Genomic DNA, 20791 nt, shown 5'->3' on the forward strand with positions numbered 1-20791 from the left:
TGTCTTGCCCCTGAACGAATTCAGGCAGTTCAGCACTGACTGCGTGAGACGTGCTGTCATGTTGACTGAATCCAGCTCCATACCGAGAAAAGAGATGCTCTTCTCCCAGTTGACCTGAAGCCCCAGATGGCTGAGGTGCTGAAGCACCAGATCCCTGTGCTCGCACAACAGATCTTGTGAGTGAGCTAATATAAACCAGTCGTTGTGGTGGCTTTCGCCGGTATTGTGAGGAATCATTCTCAAAGTCTTGGGGTTTTGATGCCAGAAGAGAGACTTTATTATCATCAGGGACAATAAGGCAGAGAAAACTCTGCAGAGAAAATCTCCAGAATCAATTTATGTAACCTCTTTGATACAGTTTTTTTCTCTAGGTGTGTTCAACACATTGTATACATGTTTGTTATGAGATAACGATGCAGTCAGGAGGCCTTAATTTTATGTTCCGTGACAGTAAGGGCCAATCATATGTTTTGCCTAAAGGAAAAACAAGGTAGCTTCACCCTATGGGAGGGCGCCAGGCGAAATGAATTTTATAGCCAAGCTGATGGACGTATGTGTCCGTGACGTCACTTTGAAGCCTAAAGTGGGCGGAGCCGACCGCCGCCATCTTGGAAGCGCGTCACTGCGCGTCACTCCCGGATAATCGAAAATGGGCGAAAAGGTAGGACATGAAGCTGAGCTGAAACCACGCCCGTCATGCAAAGACAAAACACCATAATTTTGTTTTTTGGTCGAAAATGAGTTATTGATCATTTTGGGACATTAATGACCTTAATGAACACAGTATAAAGCCCCTTTCACACAGAGATTCCGGAAAATACACGGATAATGTGTTCCGTGATTTGTCCCGGGATCGTTTGATTTTGGTTCATTCACACTGCCAGTGATTTTCTGGAATATGTGTGCGCGCGTTCACACATCCCGTAAAGAGCCCGTAAAGACACGTGACATTACGATGTGACAGGTAATGTGACGCGTACCGTTTCACTAAAGCTGGCGACGATCTCAGCTTCAGCACGGATAGTGCGGAGCTCCCTGATCTCTGCTTCATTACAGTTTGCACATATTTTTTCGTCACGAACGTTGATCTGCCTTCAAAACACCCGGTAAAACAGTCACACGATAACGTGCATCATCACTACGTCACACCCTTTACAGCAATTGATCCAGCTTTTGTTCACACAGCGCTCGTTCCGGGACTGAACTTGGCAATGTTACTAGGTCCCCAACCCGGGATCGATCCCGGAATCAATCCCGGGACGTGTTTGCGTTCACACAGAAGGCACTCCAGCAATTTTCCGGGACCAACGTGCAGTGTGAAAGGGGCTTAACATTAGTTACCGCTCTTTGATTTTGTTTTGGAAAGCTCAATTAAGTTATGGTGCTCTGCATATGTTTGCATTCGTTCGTCAATACTGTGCCAACCTGGAGTTATACGGTATTCTGCCTTTGTTTTACTGTCCATTAAAGTCTACCACGTTTATTGTGTACTTCTATATCTGTTGGCACTTCATTAGACAAACAAATGAGAGAGATTGCGATCTAACAAACTGCTCCATATAACAAAGCACTGTAAGCAATAATGATTAAAACATCTAATTGCCAGATTCCCAGTGTCCTACCCTTTTTACAGTCTAGTCCTACCTATAATTATTTTGTCTGTACAAATAAAAATCTTTAAAGCCAGTTTTCTAAGTTTCGCACTAGTAGCGAGTTTCACACTCTGGAGCAGAGAGCAGCAATCCACCTGTCACTCAAGTGGCCACACCCTTAATTATGCAGAACTTTAAGGCTTAATATAATTTAAACGGATGAGTTCTAAAAAAATTCACCCCCCTCACAGTTGTCACGAAGGGCAAAATTAGCTATATAGACCAAAATAATTTTTTGTACCAGGCTGTAAACGTTTTTTTTTGCTGTAAAGTTGATGAATTGCAGTTTTAGTCACTTCCGTGTTGGTTTCACTAGAGGGAGCGGGAGGTTGCCGCTTGGCACATACACATAAGGAGAGAGCACGAGTGTGTCACAAACAGTGGCAAAGAAACCTGAGAGCCAGCAGTTTGTTTATTTTTTAAATGACGTGATTTTGAACAGATGTAAACAATGGCAGGATGCTTAAAATTATAGACGTGATACCAGCTAAATTTATTGTACTAAACTGCAGAAACGTAGTACTTTAGTCTGCTATTCCCCGCTCTGTGAAGTAACGTGAGGGAGGAAACTAGTTGACATTAGCTAGTTAATTAGCCATGTTATCTGCCTCGGTAGCAGCCAAATAGTACTTATTTCAACACTGAAACAACTGGTGAATGGGTCTCTGTCTTGATCGAGGGTGAAAGAGAGAGAAATGAAGACGACACAGATATATCGTTTGTGTACAACCTGGAAGTATTTATTTAGCGATCGGCACCAAAACGTCATCTGTACGGAACATCGTTGTGATTAGTCTACGTTACCAGAGAAATTTGCCTTTTTCGCCCGGGGAAAAAGTTCCAGGGATTGACCTCATTCGGCCATCATCCTACACACAGGTGACTCTCACTGACCGCTATCCGGAGGAGGAGGGGTCATGTGACTCATTACGCTCTTCACTCACAACTGAGGGAGTCCTGCACTTTCCATCTTTGACGACACGTAAAAAACTGCGCATACTGCAGGAACGGTATAATGGAAAATTTTAGTGGTTTTGAAACTGAATTTTCCAAACTGCGGTATACCTTGGAACTACTCAAAAAGTTCTTCATGACAAAAAAACAGATCAACATACCTCTTTAAAATATATTACAATTATAGCAGAAACTATTTACAAAAGAAAGGGGGGATGTAGGAACAATATTTAAATATAATCACAAAACATATGTTCTATAACAAAAAAACATTCGGTTCAATAGGAGTTATAAATTCAATCCATTTGGACCAAAAGTCAACAAACATATCTTTTTGGTTATTTATACAAAATGTAATTTTCTCCATAATAAAAATACTTTTTACAATGTCAATCCAGTCTTGTATTTGTGGCGGATTAGGTTTATACCAGCATCTAGTAATAGCTTTTTTACTTGAAGCAAGAATTATTCTATACATATATTTGTTTTTCCTCTCCCAGGAAACCATTGACAAATTGCCCATGTAAAGTATCTCAAAACTGAAATCAACTGAAGTGTCCAAAATCTTTTTTAATACATTATGCATATCTTTCCAAAAACCTCTGATATTAGGACAATCCCAAAATATGTGAAAATGGTTAGCATCCTGAGAGCCGCAAAGTCTCCAACAATTTGAGTTGCCTAGGAATTTATTTTTCTGTTTTGGAGTAAGGAAAAACCGAATAGTATTTCTCCAGCAAAATTCTCTCCAATAAGAAGAACGAGAAGTAGCCCATTGTAGTTTACATATATTTTCCCAGTCCTCAGTTGAGATGGTAATACCACTTTCTTTCTCCCTTCTCTCCTTAATGTACAGAGATGAATCTCCTTGTAAATCCATCAATGTTCTATATAGATTAGTAATAGTCTTCAACATTGGTTCAGCCTTGTAAGCTGAAGAGAATATTTTAACTAGAGCACTCTTATTTGGATCTCCATCAGTCCCTTTTTTAATTTTATGACAGAAATGTGGTTGGAGCTGAAGATATCTGAAGAAATCCTTGGAATCTAAATTGAATTTTTCTTTTAGAGAATTAAAATCTAATAATTGTCCTTTATCTATGATTGTACAGTAAGCAGTGATCCCCTTCTTAGCCCAAAGCCTAAACCGCAAGTCTACAGTATTTGGTTTAAAATCTGAATCGTATGAAGCCCATTTCAATACATTCACAGAATCCTTTAAATTATATTCTCTAATAATCTCAAACCAATTTTTTAAAGTTACTTTAATCCATTGATTTCCTTTTTTATTTTTTATTAAATTTTCATCTGCAATGATCGCTTGAATAGGGATCTCGTCAAACCAGCCACTCTCTGTCCTTCCATCTTGCATGATATTCTGGGTTGCACCAACAGACAATTAATCTCAACTGTGCTGCCCAAAAATATTTTTGCAAACATGGAAGGGCCACCCCTCCTTTTTCTTTACTCCGCTGCAAGGTTTTAAATTTTACCCTTGGTTTCTTGCCTTGCCATATGAATCCGGACAACAGTTTATCCCACTCTGAGAATTGCTTTTTAGGCAAGGAAACAGGTAAAGACTGGAACAGAAAGAGCAATCTTGGAACCATGTTTTGCTTGACTGAATCAATCCTAGATCTCATGTTAAAAAATGGTAAAAGATTCCATCTTACAATGTCAAGTTTTATTTTTTTATTAATAGGATCATAGTTAAGCCTTTCCAAATTGTTCATATCCTTAGGGATATTTATTCCTAAATATTTAATAAATTTAAGATCCCATTTTAAGGAATAAACCTTTTTAATTTCAAAAACTGTTTTTTTTTTTGTTTTGTTTTTTTTCTAATAATAATAATAATAATAATAAGAACCATTATTGATAACTGAGCACCATTAAAAATCTAGCGCTAAATCAGCATGTTAGAATGATTTCTGAACGATCACGCAATGAAGACTGCAGTAATGATGCTGAAAATTCACAGGAATAAATTACATTTTAAAATATATTCAAATAGAAAATAGTTATTTCACATTTTAATGATATTTCACAATATTACTTTTTTAACTTTATTTTTGATCAAATAAATGCATGCAGCCTTTGGGGTTAGCACTTAAACATTAACATTGCTAGCCCATGACTAATTATCAGGCAGCAATCTTAAACATTAAAATTTAATAGAAGCAGTCAAAATTATTAAAGTTTAAATTAAGTAATTAAAATTCGTTAATTACGTAACTATAATTACAGACCTCTGGACCGTTTTCTTCATGTTAGCAAGTCCTCTGATAATAGGCCTAAGTGTTCACCGGTCCAACACCGATCTAAGGAGCAACAACAACATCAAACCTTTAAGTTATCGAGTACACAACATAATAAGAAATTAATTTGTTAGTAGAAGAGTGTGATCACACGGTGTGACATACCTTGGTGAAGTTTTTGAGGATAACAGCGTACAGTCCGTGCCACGATCGTCTTGACGTCTTCTTCTTCGACTAAGGTTTATAGGCGGTTGGCAAACAACTTTTTGGTGCATTACCGCCACCATCTGGTATGAGTGTGGACCAGAATGTTGTGTATAAGCATTGTTTAAAAAAAAAAACGATATCCTTCCACTTAAATTGGTTTCTCTAAGATATTGAAACAGTATATTACTGTTTCAACACATATTTTCCGCAAAATCAAGCCAGCGTTTATTTGATCAAAAATACAGAAAATATATTGTAATATTTTGAAGTATTAAAATTTAAAATAATGGTTTTCTATTTTAATATACTTATAAAATAATTTTTTTTGCTTTGATCAAAGTTGAATTTTCAGCATCATTGTGATGCTGAAATTTTGCAGTGATCCCCAAATATCTTATCTTATAGAAGAAAAACGCACGCTCGTTTCGGACGTGGCCCGGATCTGCTCTGCGACAGTAGTTCCCGCCCACTGAAACCGGGCCCGGGCTGGATCCGTATTACAGCACTGAAACGGATGTGACTGTAATACGGATTTGCCGGTTTGAAAACGGATCCGGCGCAGAGTCAGCTGCTGTCTGGGGAAGCTGTCAACAATTTCCACTGGCTGGCCAGTGATGAAAATAGGACAGTGAGGAGTAGAGAATTTGTGCCGTGTGTCTAAAATTAGTTCATTTGTCTTAGTGACATTGAGAAGAAGATGATTGTCTGTGCACCATCGGGTGAAGTAAGCAACAGATTGATGATGTGCTGTAACTTCCTTACCAGTAAGGAGGGCGAGTATGGCTGTATTTTCTGAGTATTTGAAATATCTTCTAGTCAGGGAGGGACTGAGGCAGTCATTAGTGTACAGTGTATAGAGAATAGGACTAAGGACACAGCCTTGAGGAGCTCCAGTGTTAACAATGATTATTAACAGTGATTGTCACTTAAGAAGTTATGAGTTATTAGTTTGTCAACTGTCCTTTGTTAATCAAATGTATTTATTTAATGAGATAAGTATAAATAAATAGCCAATATAAAAAAAATAACCTGCTGAGAGGAATAAAGCCGGATAAACCTGCTCTTGGCTGTATCCTGTAGGAAATCTCCCCATATTGCTCTCCATAAACAAGAATGAAATATGAAATAAATTTAAAAAAAAGTTAACAGTGCTAATAATGTAAAGTAACTATTTTATTCAAAGAGAAAGCAATTCAACCCAAAAGCAGTTTTACAGACACTAATACTGTTTACTGTGATTCTCTATTTCAGATTGGGGAAAAAAAGAGACAGCATGTTGTCAGTTAATTTTTACTCTTTTCTTCTAACAAATTTAATAGCCACTCTTAATTTAGGAAATTTCATGAAAAGATAAAAAATTAAGGCTTAAGTTAGTAATTATTTTATAAAAATTAGTTTTGCTCACAGGAGCCTTAATTCAGAAATGATAAAGCATTATTATTTCAGAAATATCAAAGTATTATTAAATATCATAAAGATAAAGCAATGGATGTTAATTTTCACAAATCCATTTTCTTTTATCTGAGCATCGGATATCATTCCAGTTGTTCAGGACAGATTTTGCAGGATTCAGTTCAATACAGTCTTCAGCTCCATTTGCGTCATTTGGCTCATTTCTGTCCCAAAACCTGAATTAGATACAATAAGATTCAGTTCTTGAACAGGTCTAAAAGTATTTACTCACTCACACTAGTATAAAAGGAAAGATATTTTAAATTCATATGCAAAATGTACACAGTGGTTTTATGAGTATTTAGCACTTACCCTTGTTTCAGCGGTGAATTATCCACCCATTTCATGTTGCCCTCCTGCTGTATGTCAGACAAACCAATCCACACTCTCTCCTTGATAAATGAAGATATCAACCTCTGTGTGTGAATAAAACAAAACAAGACTGAGAATCATCATCATTACATTTGTTTTCTTCATCTGATATTAGTTGACTGACAAATGCATTTACTAGAATTAATAATGGATATACAACAGCAAGAACTATTAAAAAGATACATGAAACATGTTTGTTATATTATTGTAGCATTTATTTTCCAAGCGATGTTGAGATTTTTGTGTCTGGTGTTTTTTTTCTTCTATAATTACTTTTTTTTTTTGTGTGCTGTATGTTTGGCCAAGTCTAATTAAATATGTTTATTCACGATTTCCATAAACTAGTTGCATTTGCCATTGAACTCACCTGCTTCTCTTCACTGTTTATAATGACCAGATCACCGCCATGATCCCGGCAGTAATGCCTGCTGTCAGACCAGCTCTTCAACTCATAGGAATAGAAAAACTTGCCATTTCCTTTCAATAAATACAAACAAATAAAATGTTTATTTATGTTGTAGTGTGCAACCAGGGATGGTTTCTTCATTAGGGCAATAGGGTGGCGCACCACCAAAGTGCGAAAGGGATGGATTATTTTCTATCACATTCAACCACAGTTTTACACTGACTAGTTGTCACTGTTCTAGACTGTTTGTTCTGCCTCTGAATATATAGTCCAATCAGCGTCAAGTTACATTGTGGTACTTTTGGGCGATTTCACTCTGGCCGAGAATCGCCCTGAATGTTCTCATAGAGTTCCATACAAAGTAGGGATACACCGATACGATACTGGTATCGGGCCCGATACTGAGCTCCTGTACTCATACTTGTACTTGTTAAAATGCCCTGATACCAAATGCAAAAAACAAAGACAAAGAAACACCGACAACAGACAGGAGAATGGAGTTATTAGAGATTAAGGATATCTACAAAGTATATGTATGCTATGAATATAATGTTAAACATTCAGTATTAACACCTGTAAAGTTGATGTGCACGAGCTGATAAGCAAAGCACGCTGAGTGGATTGAGCACACGGTGGCGCAGATGCACATTTTTCCGATTTTTTTGTATTCCTCATCCTTTCCTACGGATGCGAAAACGCAGAAACTCGAACCTGATCCAAATTTTTTTTTTTTATGATGGACAAAGGTTTCGGAGGCAGTGTGTAAACGTGATTGACATAACGTGAGGTTGTATTTATTTTTTAACGTGTGAAAATTTCGGACTGGGTGTGAAATGACCTTTAAATTGTTTGTTTAGTAAATCGTTTGGTGCTTGTGTATCAAGCAGTAAGCTACTTTTAAAAACTGCTATTTGTGCTTTTGTTTTAACGGTTAAAGGAACACTCCACTTTTTTTGGAAATAGGCTCATTCTCCAACTCCCCCAGACTTAATAAGTTGAGTTTTACCGTTTTTGAATCCATTCAGCTGATCTCTGGATCTGGCAATAGCACTTTTAGCATAGCTTAGCATAGATCATTGAATCCGATTAGACCAGTAGCATCGCGTTCAAAAATGACCAAAGAGTTTCGATATTTGTCATATTTAAAACTTGACTCTTCTGTAGTTATATCGTGTACTAAGACTTTTAAAAATCAGGAAGTTTAATGCTTACAAAAACGACTCATATGGGACTACAACGAGATACTTCCGGGGTTGCATACGTAATAAACAGTGGGGATTTCTTTAAGACTGCAAGGGAAGCTCAGCTTCCCCTATATTGTCAAAAAATAATGGTCAAATATGTACTATTGTGTTAACATTTTATTGACTACAAATGCGTTAGAACATGTTCATCTCGAAGACGAGTTCGTTCAGAATCAGCTACATATAGCAGGTGCTGACTCGATTTCCTTCTCATACATTCCCGTATCAGTGCATTTCTCTGTTGAAGCCGAGCGTCCATTGACTTCAATGGGGCTGCTTCGAACTGTTTTTTTCAGGGCTTCGAAACTAGACGGTCATTGGATAAATACTGCGATTATGTCCCGCCCCCGGACGCTCAGCGTCTCTGGGGTGAATGGAGGAGTGGGCTGGCCTGGACGCCGGGCTTCTGCGTGATGATTGGAGGGTCTGTATCTCCTTTTGATTGACAGCGATTTTGTCCTATATAAAGTCGCTGACGCTGAAGCTATTCGAGCTCAGTCCCCCATAGCGGCTTTGCACTTGGTTCTTATCAATCATTATATATTTTTTTTAATTCATTTATAATGTTATGTTTTAATATACATGCTGCTAACTCGGAAATTTCAAGATATGCGAGCAAAAAATGCTCTTGACACTTAGGCAATACAACACGAGCAAGAGTGCTGTTAGTGTTTCGTTTGTGTTCGAATCCAGATCAGCGTTGGCTTGGGAGAATCACTGATTCACTGAGCCATTCATAAAAACAGTCATTTGATTCGCTCCTGAAGGATTCAGCCATTTTGAAAGAATCATTTGAATGACTCAGTGATTCAATCACGAACTTCTGCCCCCTGCTGGCCGTTTTTAAGTTTCCCGTCCAAAAGTAGGCATATTACAGTATTTTCCAACATATTTCTATATTCAGAATTTAGTATTTAAAACATTAATCTCATAACATTATTTATACAACTATAAATACAGTCTAAATGAATAAATGCCACATCTAAATGTCACTTCATGCAGCTTCTGTGCAGTGCTAAGATGAGTTTTGTTTAGACAATAGCTAGTCATTCATTCACATTAAGTATTCAGAGAATAATATTGTCTGTTTTCACTTACATCTATTTATTTATTAAATTTTGATTAATTTTGTAGAATTGAATTATAAATTAAGTTGGTATAGTATCGTAAGACATTTTTATGGTATCGTGACAACCCTATTATACACCACATTCCTTGTTTCAGTTTAACCTAATTCCCACATTTCCTCCGTCGAGTTTAATATCTTTTTTTTAGATTGTTTGTTCATTCATTCATTCATACAGTAGGCTAGGCTAGCGTCACTGGAAAAGACGCCTAGTTGGTACGACAGGGTCACAGAGCATTTTCTTGAAAAGGAACGTAGGGCAGAATTTAAGTATAAATAAATGGACAATTTTTATGATGTAGGCCGAAAATGAGCTTCCCGTCTTTGAAAGACTAGCAGCCACCACTGGTAATAAACCCATCAACCCCTCCCTCCGGAACATGCAGAAGAGGGGGCAAGGCCATGTTCTGCGGCTTTGTCGAAGAGGAAGAGTTATAGTGAAGAGTTGTAGCCATGCCGTCGAAACGGTGTTATTTTCACCCAGCTGTCAGGTCTTCTGTGTTTGGGCTTCCTACGGACGCTGTAGTTCGTCAACAATGGTTAAAATTTATGTCTGATTATGTTCCTGACAATTACAATCCTAATTTAGCTCTCTGTGCTGCGCATTTTACGGAAGACAGCTTCCAGAATCTACACGAGTTCATCCTGGATTCACACAGAAACTATTACTAAAACATGGAGCAGTTACAACTTTAAAGACAAAGGCAGCAGTTGTTGGGCCACAACCTGTAAGTAAGATTTCATAATTTTAAATGTATTTGCATGTATAATTTCAGACGTAATGTTTTAGTTTTATCAAGTACGTAAACAAATGCCAACGCTGGCTTTAGTAGCCAGTTAGTTAAATGATGTTTCGTGTGTCTTTGACAAACGCGTACAAACATTTTGGACGCGAATTTGTAATTATGTACTAATTTTGTAAATGTATTTTCCATGTATACTTTATGATGTAATTTTTCGATTTGATCAAGACTGTAAACACAAGCCAACGCTGTTTGGTTTTAGTAGCCAGTTAGTTCGATGCTATTTTGTGTATAAGACAAACGTGTACAAACTTCAAACAATTATATGTAATCACAACAGCAAACTTCCATTCAGAAACGTTTGTAAGAGCCGTGCTTGCGGAAGTTCTGCTTGACTCTCTTCATTACCGCTTTCTGGGTCTGATTCTCAAACTGATACGGCAATATTGACACCATTATTTACATTTGACCGCAGCACATGCAGCTGTCGCCGTGAAGGTAATGGGCGTGAACGTTTCCGGAAAATGTGCAGTACGCAGTTTAGCCAATCACAACACACCGACCCAACTAACCAATCTGAGCCCATTGCCTGTTTCTGAGGGAGTGGTTTCATAGAATCAGGAAGTCAACCGGTCGTTCAAATGACAGAGGAGAAAGTGGCTTACAATAAAGGTGAAATATATGAAAAATAAGGCGTTTTTTAAAAAAAGAAACACGAAGACATGTTATATTGCACCCCATAAACACAATCATGCAAAGAAAAAAAAGTAGTCCCCAGCTAGGTACCTAGTTATAATATAGCTGGGGACTACTTTCAGGTGCTACGTACGCAGCAAAGTTCCTTGATTATTATGCCAGAATGAGAGTATAGTTCCTAGCCAAATCGGCCTAGAAAATCGCAACTTTTCATTTTCTGCTGGTCTTAGTACACGATATAACTACAGAAGAGTCAAGTTTTAAATAGGACAAATATCGAAACTCTTTGGTCATTTTGAGCGATGCTACTGGTCTAATCGGATTCAATGATCTATGCTAAGCTATGCTAAAAGTGCTATCGCCAGACCCGGAGATCGGCTGAATGGATTCAAAAACGGTAAAACTCAACTTATTAACTCTGGGGGAGTTGGGGAATGAGCCTATTTCCAAAAAAAGTGGAATGTTACTTTAATGTTTTATAACGCTAATTAAAAAAAACAAAACAATGTTTTTGTCAGGTGTGGTGCTTTGGTTTAGCATTACTTCATCTTATTTAAAGGCAATCACGTTTAAAGCCTGTTATTCTGGATGTTAAGTTGAACGAATATTTGAGTATTTGTGTAGCCAACATTTTTTACAAGCTCTGAGAGAAAGTCCGTGGGAGTGGAACATGCAGGTTGCGGAAGCGGGCGGTCCTGGTCAGAAATTCAGCGGGAGCGGGCGGGTGCAGTTTGAAGAAAACAGTCCCGCGCAGAGCTCTAGTTTGTAGTTCAGTCGGATATTTCAGAAACAAGTAAGTAAAACAATGCACAAGTTACTTAACGGTAGGGTGAGAGAGAGAGCACACTTCTGTTGTGTGATCTTTTTTGATGTTCACTCACTTAGCATGCATGCATATTAGGGGCATTCACTATAAACATAATTTATTTTTAACCTTAAGCATACACGACTTTCTTGCGAAAGTGAAACACCTCTTTTTACAAAGTGTGTGGATGCCGCGTTACCTCCGTTGCGGCTACAAGGCATCCGCATATCCACTTTGGTTGATTCTCGGTCAATCAGAGCAGATGGCGGCTCAACATCGAGATGTTGTTCTTGCTCGCATGAAAGTGTTGGGGTTAAGACTGAACGCCAAGGAGAGTGTGCTTTCTCCATTACAGAGAACCACATATCTTGGTGTGGTGTGGGATTCGACCATGATGCAGGCACGTGTGTCCCCTGCTCGGATCGAGTCGATCCTCACAGCAGTCAGGAGAGTGAAAGAAGGCCAATCACTCAACAGTGGTGGCTCAAGAACAAGGGGTTCTCCCCAAGGGGAAACCCGCTTCACATGATCAAGGTCACGTGGTGGTGCCTACGTGCCTTAGACATGTGGAGACATCCTTGGTTCTCGTCTCAGGGCCCGGTGCTGGGAGCTCCGTGTCGCTGCATACGCTAGCGACGGTTGTGTCCCTCACCCTGCCCGCAGTCTGTGGAGTACTCGCTGTCTCATGTGGCACATCAACTGCCTGGAGATGCTGGCGGTGTTTCACAGAAACACTTTCTCCCAGACCTAAGAGATCACCGGTGTTGGTGCGATAACACCGAAAACACAGCGGTGGTCTCTTACATCAACCACCGAAGAGGTCTGGGTTCACGCCCCCTGTACAGGCTGGCCGTGGCCGAGGCTTCGTCTGTACGTTTTTCCCCGATCGTTCTGCTCCCGGGAGTTCTGGCGAGAGTGTGCTGGGACGAGGTCAGTCTACTTCTGGTAGCACCGTTCTGGCCGGGCCGAGTATGGTTCTCGGACCTGATTTCTCTCCTCGACGGCTCTGCATGGGAGATTCCCGTCAGGAGGGATCTCCTCTCACAAGCAGGGGTCTGTCACCCCCGCCCAGAGCTTTGGAAGTTGAATGAATGAAGGAATGAATGAATGAATGAAGCATTTATATAGCACTTTAATGTGTATTGCAATACACCCAAAGCGCTTTACAATCATGTGGGGGGGGGTCTCTCCTCAACCACCACTAGTGTGCAGCATCCACTTGGATGATGCGACGGCAGCCACAGGACAACGGCGCTAGTGCGCTCACCACAGACCAGCTACAGGTGGAGAGAGTCATAGAGCCAATCAAGTGGATGGGGATTATTGGGAAGCCATGATAGACAAGGGCCAGTGGAGGAATTTGGCCAGGACACCGGGGTTACACCCCTACTCTTTACGATGAGTGTCATGGGATTTTTAATGACCACAGAGAGTCAGGACCTCGGTTTAACATCTCATCCGAAAGACGGTGCTTTTTTACAGTATAGTGTCCCCGTCACTATACTGGGGCGTTAGGACCCACACAGACTGCAGGGTGAGCACCCCCTGCTGGCCTCACTAACACCTCTACCAACAGCAACCTAGTTTTCCCAGGAGGTCTCCCATCCAGGTACTGACCAGGCTCAGCCCTGCTTAGCTTCCATGGGCAACCGGTCTTGGGCTGCAGGGTGATATGGCTGTGGCAAAAAAAGTTGTAGGTGTGGCCCCTGAGGGGGCACAGCCCATAGCTTCCGGTCTCCCAACCGAGGTTGTTGAGACCTTTCTCCATCCAGAGCTCCCTCAACGAGGAAACTATACGCCTTGAAGTGGAACTTTTCACTTCTTGGTGCGGAGACCGCCAGCTCGACCCAGTCAACTGCCCGATTGGTACAGTTCTGGAGTTCGTGCGGGCCTGTTCCTCCACAGGGTTAACCCACTCCACCCTGAGGGTTTACGTGGGGCTTTACTGGCCTACCGTGCCCTTCTCAGTGGCCTTTCAGTGGGTAGGCACCCCCTAGTTACATTTTTTCTCCACAACACAAGGGACTTGTACACCCTGAAGTGAAGTGTCAGTTCATGGTGCAGAGGTTGCCAGTTCGACCCAGCCAACTGCCCGTTTGGTACAGTTCTGGAGTTTGTGCAGGCCTGTTCCTCCGCAGGGTTAACCCACTCCACCCTGAGGGTTTACGTGGCGGCTATACCGGCCTACCACGCCCTTCTCGGTGACCTTCAGTGGGTAGACACCCCCTAGTATATGTTTCCTCCAGAGGCTGAGGCCTCTGGCCAGAGAGCGTTTACTATGTGGTGGATCAGGATGCTATTCCATAGCCTCGAGTCCTCTGCTCTCCCCTCTTGGGGATCAAGACTCACTTTTCAGAAGTTGGCCTTTGGGACGCAGCCACCTGTGGCCTTTTTTCTCTCGCCCTAGCTGTGCTCCATCCACACTAGGCAGGGATTTGTCAGTCTGGCGGCGTGGGGATCTCGTTCCCCTAGCGTTCTTGGACGCAGCTTGAGTTCCTGAAGAGGAACGTCTTAGGTTACGTATGTAACCCCAGTTCCTCGAGGGAACGAGACGCTGCGTCTCGAAGCCATACTTCCGGCATCCCTACGAGCGGTTGCTTCATTCCTGAAGCTGACGCCGGTTCCACCGCACATGCTTTTATGCCTCCTGGCCGTTACATCACCTGCCCGTGATGTCTCGCCCATCCTTTGGACAGATTACATTTGTATCAGAGCGCGGTCACACTGGAGGCGTTCCCCTAGCGTTCTTGGACGCAGCGTCTTGTTCCCTCTAGGAACTGGGGTTACATACGTAACCTAAGACGTTTTCAAATAAGCCTGAAGGACTTGATTAGCTGGATCAGGTGTGTTTAATTAGGTTTACATCTAAACTGCAGGGCTCTGGTCCTCCAGGAACTGAGTTTGACACTCCTCAAATGTGACATTTATTTTTTCCTCACAGTTTTTGCTGTTGCACTGTATACATAAATTGTGAATTATGAAAATAAAAAAAGATGTTTTAATTTATCTTGAAACAATCTTGCAGAAAATACAGTTTTGTGAGAATCATCCACAAACTTAATCTTGAATTTGGTAAAACCATTATCTTTATTTAAAATGTTTCAAGTCTACTATTTTTCCTTTTGTTCCTGCACTAAGTGCAGCTATTAGTGGTGGGCATAGATTAATTTTTTTAATCTAGATTAATCTCACTGTAATCTTGGAATTAATCTAGATTAATCTAGATTAAAATGGCTCATTTGAATTCTGCCAAGTAGATAAGTAAACAACTAGCAGTCATCAAGAATTTAATATTGATAATAACATTGAAGACATTGTATGATTATTCCTTAAAGATAAGGTTTTAATAGTTTTAGTAGTAGTAGTCTATTACGTTGCCCAATGTCTTCAAGTGAAACCGAACTTTTATTTTGACGGGTTGCCGTGAGGATAGTTTTTCTCAAATTAAACGCTCGAATGCTCATGAAGTGACTCTCAGAGCAGTTCTGGAGATGTTGTTCATGTATTTATGTCCTCATTTAGTGAGACGACAGACGTTAATATCGCCGCAAGCGTCGTGCGCTTCTGTATGAGTAGTGAACAAACCCGTGCGTCTGCGCCATACATTAACACAGAGACACACAGAAGTCATATTTAAATAGACGTTTTGCGGCTTAATATTAACAAATAGGAGTGGGAGTGTGCTCACTTGTGTGTGCGCCACGCTTGTTTGTGTGTGTGTGTGTGTGTGTGTGTGTGTGTGCGCGAACCGGGGCGGAACTCCGCTGTGCGCGTGATACAGAGAGCGCGACCATGTAACGTAGAGACAGAAATGACTTGCCGATTTCCATTGGGAAGCTTCTTAAAAATAAATTTTCCCTGAAGCAAACCCGGCGGCTTCATAGCTGCATCCATGTTAGCACGCATACACACAGGTTCGAAGACTCGTTCTCGCCCGCTACAGTGCAATTCGGCTAGGTATACATCCGCGCTAAAATATCAAGGTGAAAGTCATCATAGCTTGCGTAGTATAGACCCAGCTCCCAACCCAACTTTGAGAATAGATTAACGGCGATATTTTTTTTATCGCCCGATAAGAGTCTCACGTTAACGCAGCACGTTAACGCCGATAACGGCCCACCACTAGCAGCTATACATATAAATTGATCTGTACAAACCTCGTCCCGATAACATCCTTAGTTCAGTCTCTAACTCCAGTTTCTTCTGACTCAAAGAGTCAATGCTTCTCTGTAACTGGTCTTTCTCAGCAGTGAGACCATTCACTGTGGTCTCCAGCTCCAGTTTCTTCTGACTCAAAGAGCTAAAACTGTTCTGCAGCTGGTCTTTTTTAATCATTAGATCAGTGTAATCTTCCTGTAAGCTGTTTGTAGTTTCATTGAACAATTGAAATATGTTCTTGCAACTTGGCTTTAACAGCTGTCTCTCTCTTGTGATGGTGATATGCTGTAGTATGATGAAGACCACCAAAAGAACACAAATGAGCCCAAGACCCACTGTGATCAACATCAAACATCTACTTCCTCCTGACAAACAGGAAGAAAACACACAAATATCAGTTATTAACAATTCAATGCATATTTTTAGAAAAATAATGCTCAGATCCACCTCTAACTTTTCATAATACACAATGCTTTTAAACAAAAATGTATATTCTTTGATAATGACAGCAACATTTCTACAACAAAATATACAAATAAGAACATATGTCGAGAAGTAAAAATAACCTTAATACATCATAAAGCAAAAACATTGACTCACTGTTTTTTTTTGGGGAGAGATTGATATTATATGTAACATTTCTCATTTCCTCAAACTTTAGTTATACCATTTCCGCTTCAAATTTAACTTTGTACTTACTTTGCTTTCGAGCTTTTCCTTCATTCTGGCAGTAACTCTGTATTCGAGGTCTAGATGTGTCCGTAATATCACAGTTTCTAATATTTTCATAAATTGTCTCTAATTCCATTGTTCGCTCGTATGTCTGACAGCATGTGTTCACAGATGAGCTGTGGTTGAACGATAGGTACATTTTTATATTGCCGACCCTAAACAGGAAGTGGCTTTGTTAGTTTAGACAGAGAGAAAGATTCATTCCCCCACTAAAACTCTCTGCTTACAATGAAGTTTTTTACTACGTGTGTATGTAGGGATCAGTGTTCTGCCATTTATTTAAAAATACCCTTATTCGTGCACACACACACACACACACAGAGAGAGACAAACATATATGAGGATTTATTACACACGTTTATTCATGTTATTTCAGAGACAGAAGTTCAGCTGCAGTATTAATGTCATGAAGAGACTATATAACATCTCTATCATGCAGCTCAAAGCATTATGGGTAGAATCTCTCGTCAGTCTATTCTGATTCATCAACACAGTTTCACTGATCCAGGATAAATAGTAAACCCAAAACCCAGGATAGAGCGGCTGAGTGAATGTGGTCTGAACTGTGTGGATGTCTCATTGTGTCAGAGACGCTGTAGAAGGACAGAGTTCCTGCTCTGTGATCCACATACACTCCTATTCTACTGATATTATCACACACTCCTATTCTACTGCTGATGGACTTTACAAACAGATTAATCCATATTTAACCGTGGAGCAAAAAAGCAGTCATAAGCAGCACAGGTATATTTGAAGAAATAGCCAACAATACATTGTATGGGTCAAAATGATCCATTTCTCTTTTATGCCAAAAATCATTAGGATATTAAGTAAAGATCATGTTCCATGAAGATATTTTGTAAATTTCCTACCGTAAATATATCAAAACTTCATTTTTGATTAGTAATATGCTTTGCTAAGAACTTCATTTGAACAACTTTAAAGGTGATTTTCTCAATATTAAGATTTTTTTGCACCTTCAGATTCCAGATTTTCAAATAGTTGTATCTCAACCAAATATTGTCCGATCCTAACAAACCATACATCAATGGAAAGATCATTTATTCAGCTTTCAGATCAATTCCCTTATGACTGGCTTTGTGGTCCAGCGTCACATATGTTATTGTGTATGAATGAGTAACTGGAGGGAGGGCAGAACAAACTCCAGGACTGATCATTATGTCCAAGCTCGCACTTGTTACTCTGTCCCTTCCTCCTGATGCTGTTATATGACACTGATATATACACACCTCCACTCCACTCCAGCTCCCAGTAACAGCGTCCACACACACTCTCTCTACACAACACCTGACACACATCAAATCTGTCTGGATAATCAGGATACGGCTGATACCCATGTGTCACCGTTCTGTTCTTCTCAGACAGAATGAGACAAGTGTTTGCAGTGTTTGGATCCAGTGTGAGAAAACAGCAAGAACACAAGAATAGAGACATTTATAACAACAACAATCACTACAGCTGTGTCTGTGTGTGTGTGTGTGTGTGTGTGTGTGTGTCTGCGTGTGCGCATTTGTTTGTATACATACATTTCTTTATTCCTGCTATAATCCAGTATTCTCCTCCATGTTCCACACTAGAAAACGCACGCAGAGACACATTCAGTCAGTGAACAAAAAGCTGTTGCTATGCAGTTGCTAGGATGCTTGGGGTGGTTGCTAGGCTGTTGCTATGTGGTTTCCAAGATACACAAGGTGGTTGCTAGGGTGTTGCTGTGCAGTTGCTAGGGTACATGTGGTGGTTGCTAGCAGGGCTGTGTATCATCACCAAAGTCACGATACGATATGTATCATGATACACTAGGGCTGCTCGATTATGACAAAAAACATAATCACAGTTATTTTGGTCAATATTGTAATCATGATTATTTAACATGATTATGAGTGGGTCATATGTCCAAAACTTTATATGAACTGTTTATTCAAAGATATATATATATATATATATATATATATATATCAAATATTAGTAGAAAATAATTAAACTGTCAGTAATAAAAAAGCAAAGGACAAATACAATAGAATAAAAAAGATAGAAATGAAAGAAAAAAAAACTATGCTTTAAGGTTTTTTAATGCAATGTCTAAAGTATTCAGTTAACAGCTGTTGGGGAAAACAGTTAAAACCCAAGGACCAGGTGTGTTGAATGAAGACCAGGAGTCAAGAGATGCGATTCAATTGAAGAAATTTACTGAAGAAAATAGTTTGCAGTTTCAGGCAGAAGTCAGCTTTAACACTCGCACGGAGTTCATCGGTCGCTCTGCTTTACAATTCAAAATCACCAGCAATAATACCCTAACAGAGGTTGCTAATTGCGTCAATGCATAAGTCAGCGAAATCCCTACTACAGTGTCAGTCAAATTCAAGTGCTGTAAAACTGTTAACATGATTGATTAGTTCAAAAATCAGTAGTGACATGCTGAACATTTAACTAGGCAGTCTTTCTCTATAAAAACTGATCCGTTCTCTGTACCTCTTATGCTCTGTTGGATCGCAGGATATTGAATATACAGTACATATATATTGATACAATTGTTCAACATTCAAAAGAATGCAGGGATATAACAATATATCGTAATACTAAAATGCAAATGCATTATGGACGCATTTTGGATAATAAAGTTTATTGTTAAATTGTTAAATGAACTGCCTCCATTACATATCTTCGTCACATCATTATAAGTGTTTGATCACCACATTTGAGTGATCATTGCAAAAAATGTTTATGTGTATGAGTATATATATATATATATATATATGTTACGGAAGGACTCGGACACAAAGGGTAAAAGGTGAAACAGCAAAGCTGCGTTTATTTTTTGCAGGTGAGGCACACTATAAGTGGAAGGGTGAGTAGGAGATGAGCTCTCTCGGCAGGTTTGAGGATGGAGTGAAGGAATGACGGATGCACTTCTTTTCCACAGCGTGACACGGCGATGAGACTGGTGAATCCACTCACTTCACTGGAGGGAAAACTAGAGACACTAGGAGGAAGGGACACAGAAGGTAAGGCAGACAGGTAAGGCAATGCTTTTCTTGGAAGGATATAGGTCTTTGGTCTTGAGAGATCACAACGTCGGAGTCTGTGTAGTGATGAACGAGATCGGACAGTGAAGTGAGTGTGAGAGGAGCTTTTGTAGTGAGGGAAGATGATGAGGTGATTGGGTGCAGGTGTGCGTGATCAGAACTCTGGTGAGGTGGATCGCTGTGATTGGTGGAGTGAAGGGCCTGACTGAGCTGTGACAGTACCCCCCTCTCCACGGCCCGCTCCTGAGGGCCGACCTCGGCGCCGTGGTGGTCTGCCCCTGCCTCGGGGTGCTGGACGATCTGGGTGAGTAGTGTGGAATTCTTCAAGGAGTTGCGGATCTAGGACATTGTCTCTGGGTACCCAGGAATGTTCCTCAGGGCCGTAGCCCTCCCAGTCGACAAGATATTCCAAGTTGCCACCACGACGCAGAGAATCCAGGATTTCTCTTACTTGGTAGATTGCGCCTTCGTCTAGGATCTGTGGGAGAGGGGTCTCTTCCTCAAAGCCAGGCCCTGTGGAGAGAGGTGGAGAGAAGGGTTTAAGTAGTGACACATGGAACGTAGGGTGAATTTTATAGTGAGGTGGTAACTGGAGCTTGTAGGTGACGGGGTTGATACGTTCCATGATCGTGAAGGGGCCAACGAATCTGGGACTTCGTTTTTTACAAGGCAGGCGCAGCCTTATGTCCCTGGTAGACAGCCAGACCTTCTCCCCTGGCTGGAAACTGGGAGGTTCGGATCTTCAGGCGTCTGCTGTCATCCTCTGTCTGTGCACTGCCTGTTGGAGCTGATGGTGAGCTGTGTCCCAGACTCTCTCGCTCTCCCGGAACCAGTGATCGATGGCGGGGACGTCTGAGGGTTCACCTGACCAGGGAAACAGGGGAGGCTGGTAACCGAGTACGCATTGGAAGGGTGTGAGGCCTGTAGATTGCTGACGTAGAG

General features: G+C 40.6%; 1 protein-coding gene across 1 annotated transcript; it reads right to left on the reverse strand.

Annotated features, from left to right (window-relative positions):
• Window positions 1-6337: 6337 nt before the first annotated feature.
• Window positions 6338-16906, reverse strand: LOC131538399 (CD209 antigen-like protein E). The gene is made up of 5 exons (XM_058772266.1): window positions 16773-16906; window positions 16073-16438; window positions 7263-7372; window positions 6836-6939; window positions 6338-6699 (listed from the first exon to the last, which is right to left on the reverse strand). The coding sequence occupies exons 1-5, from the start codon at window positions 16879-16881 to the stop codon at window positions 6564-6566; spliced, it is 825 nt and encodes a 274-aa protein (XP_058628249.1). The 5' UTR covers window positions 16882-16906; the 3' UTR covers window positions 6338-6563.
• Between the last annotated feature and the right edge of the window lie 3885 nt (window positions 16907-20791).

This window comes from Onychostoma macrolepis, chromosome 04 (genome assembly GCF_012432095.1).
Source record: "Onychostoma macrolepis isolate SWU-2019 chromosome 04, ASM1243209v1, whole genome shotgun sequence".
NCBI classification, from domain to species: domain Eukaryota; kingdom Metazoa; phylum Chordata; class Actinopteri; order Cypriniformes; family Cyprinidae; genus Onychostoma; species Onychostoma macrolepis.

What these genes read in the sequence shown, in the direction of transcription:
- LOC131538399 (XM_058772266.1), bottom strand. Translation starts at nt 16,881, where the DNA reads ATGGAATTAGAGACAATTTATGAAAATATTAGAAACTGTGATATTACG. An exon ending in AGGAAAAGCTCGAAAGCAAA is followed by an intron (nt 16,439 to 16,772) that starts GTAAGTACAAAG and finishes CCTGTTTGTCAG; the next exon opens with GAGGAAGTAGATGTTTGATG. An exon ending in TAAACAGTGAAGAGAAGCAG is followed by an intron (nt 6,940 to 7,262) that starts GTGAGTTCAATG and finishes ATTCACACACAG; the next exon opens with AGGTTGATATCTTCATTTAT.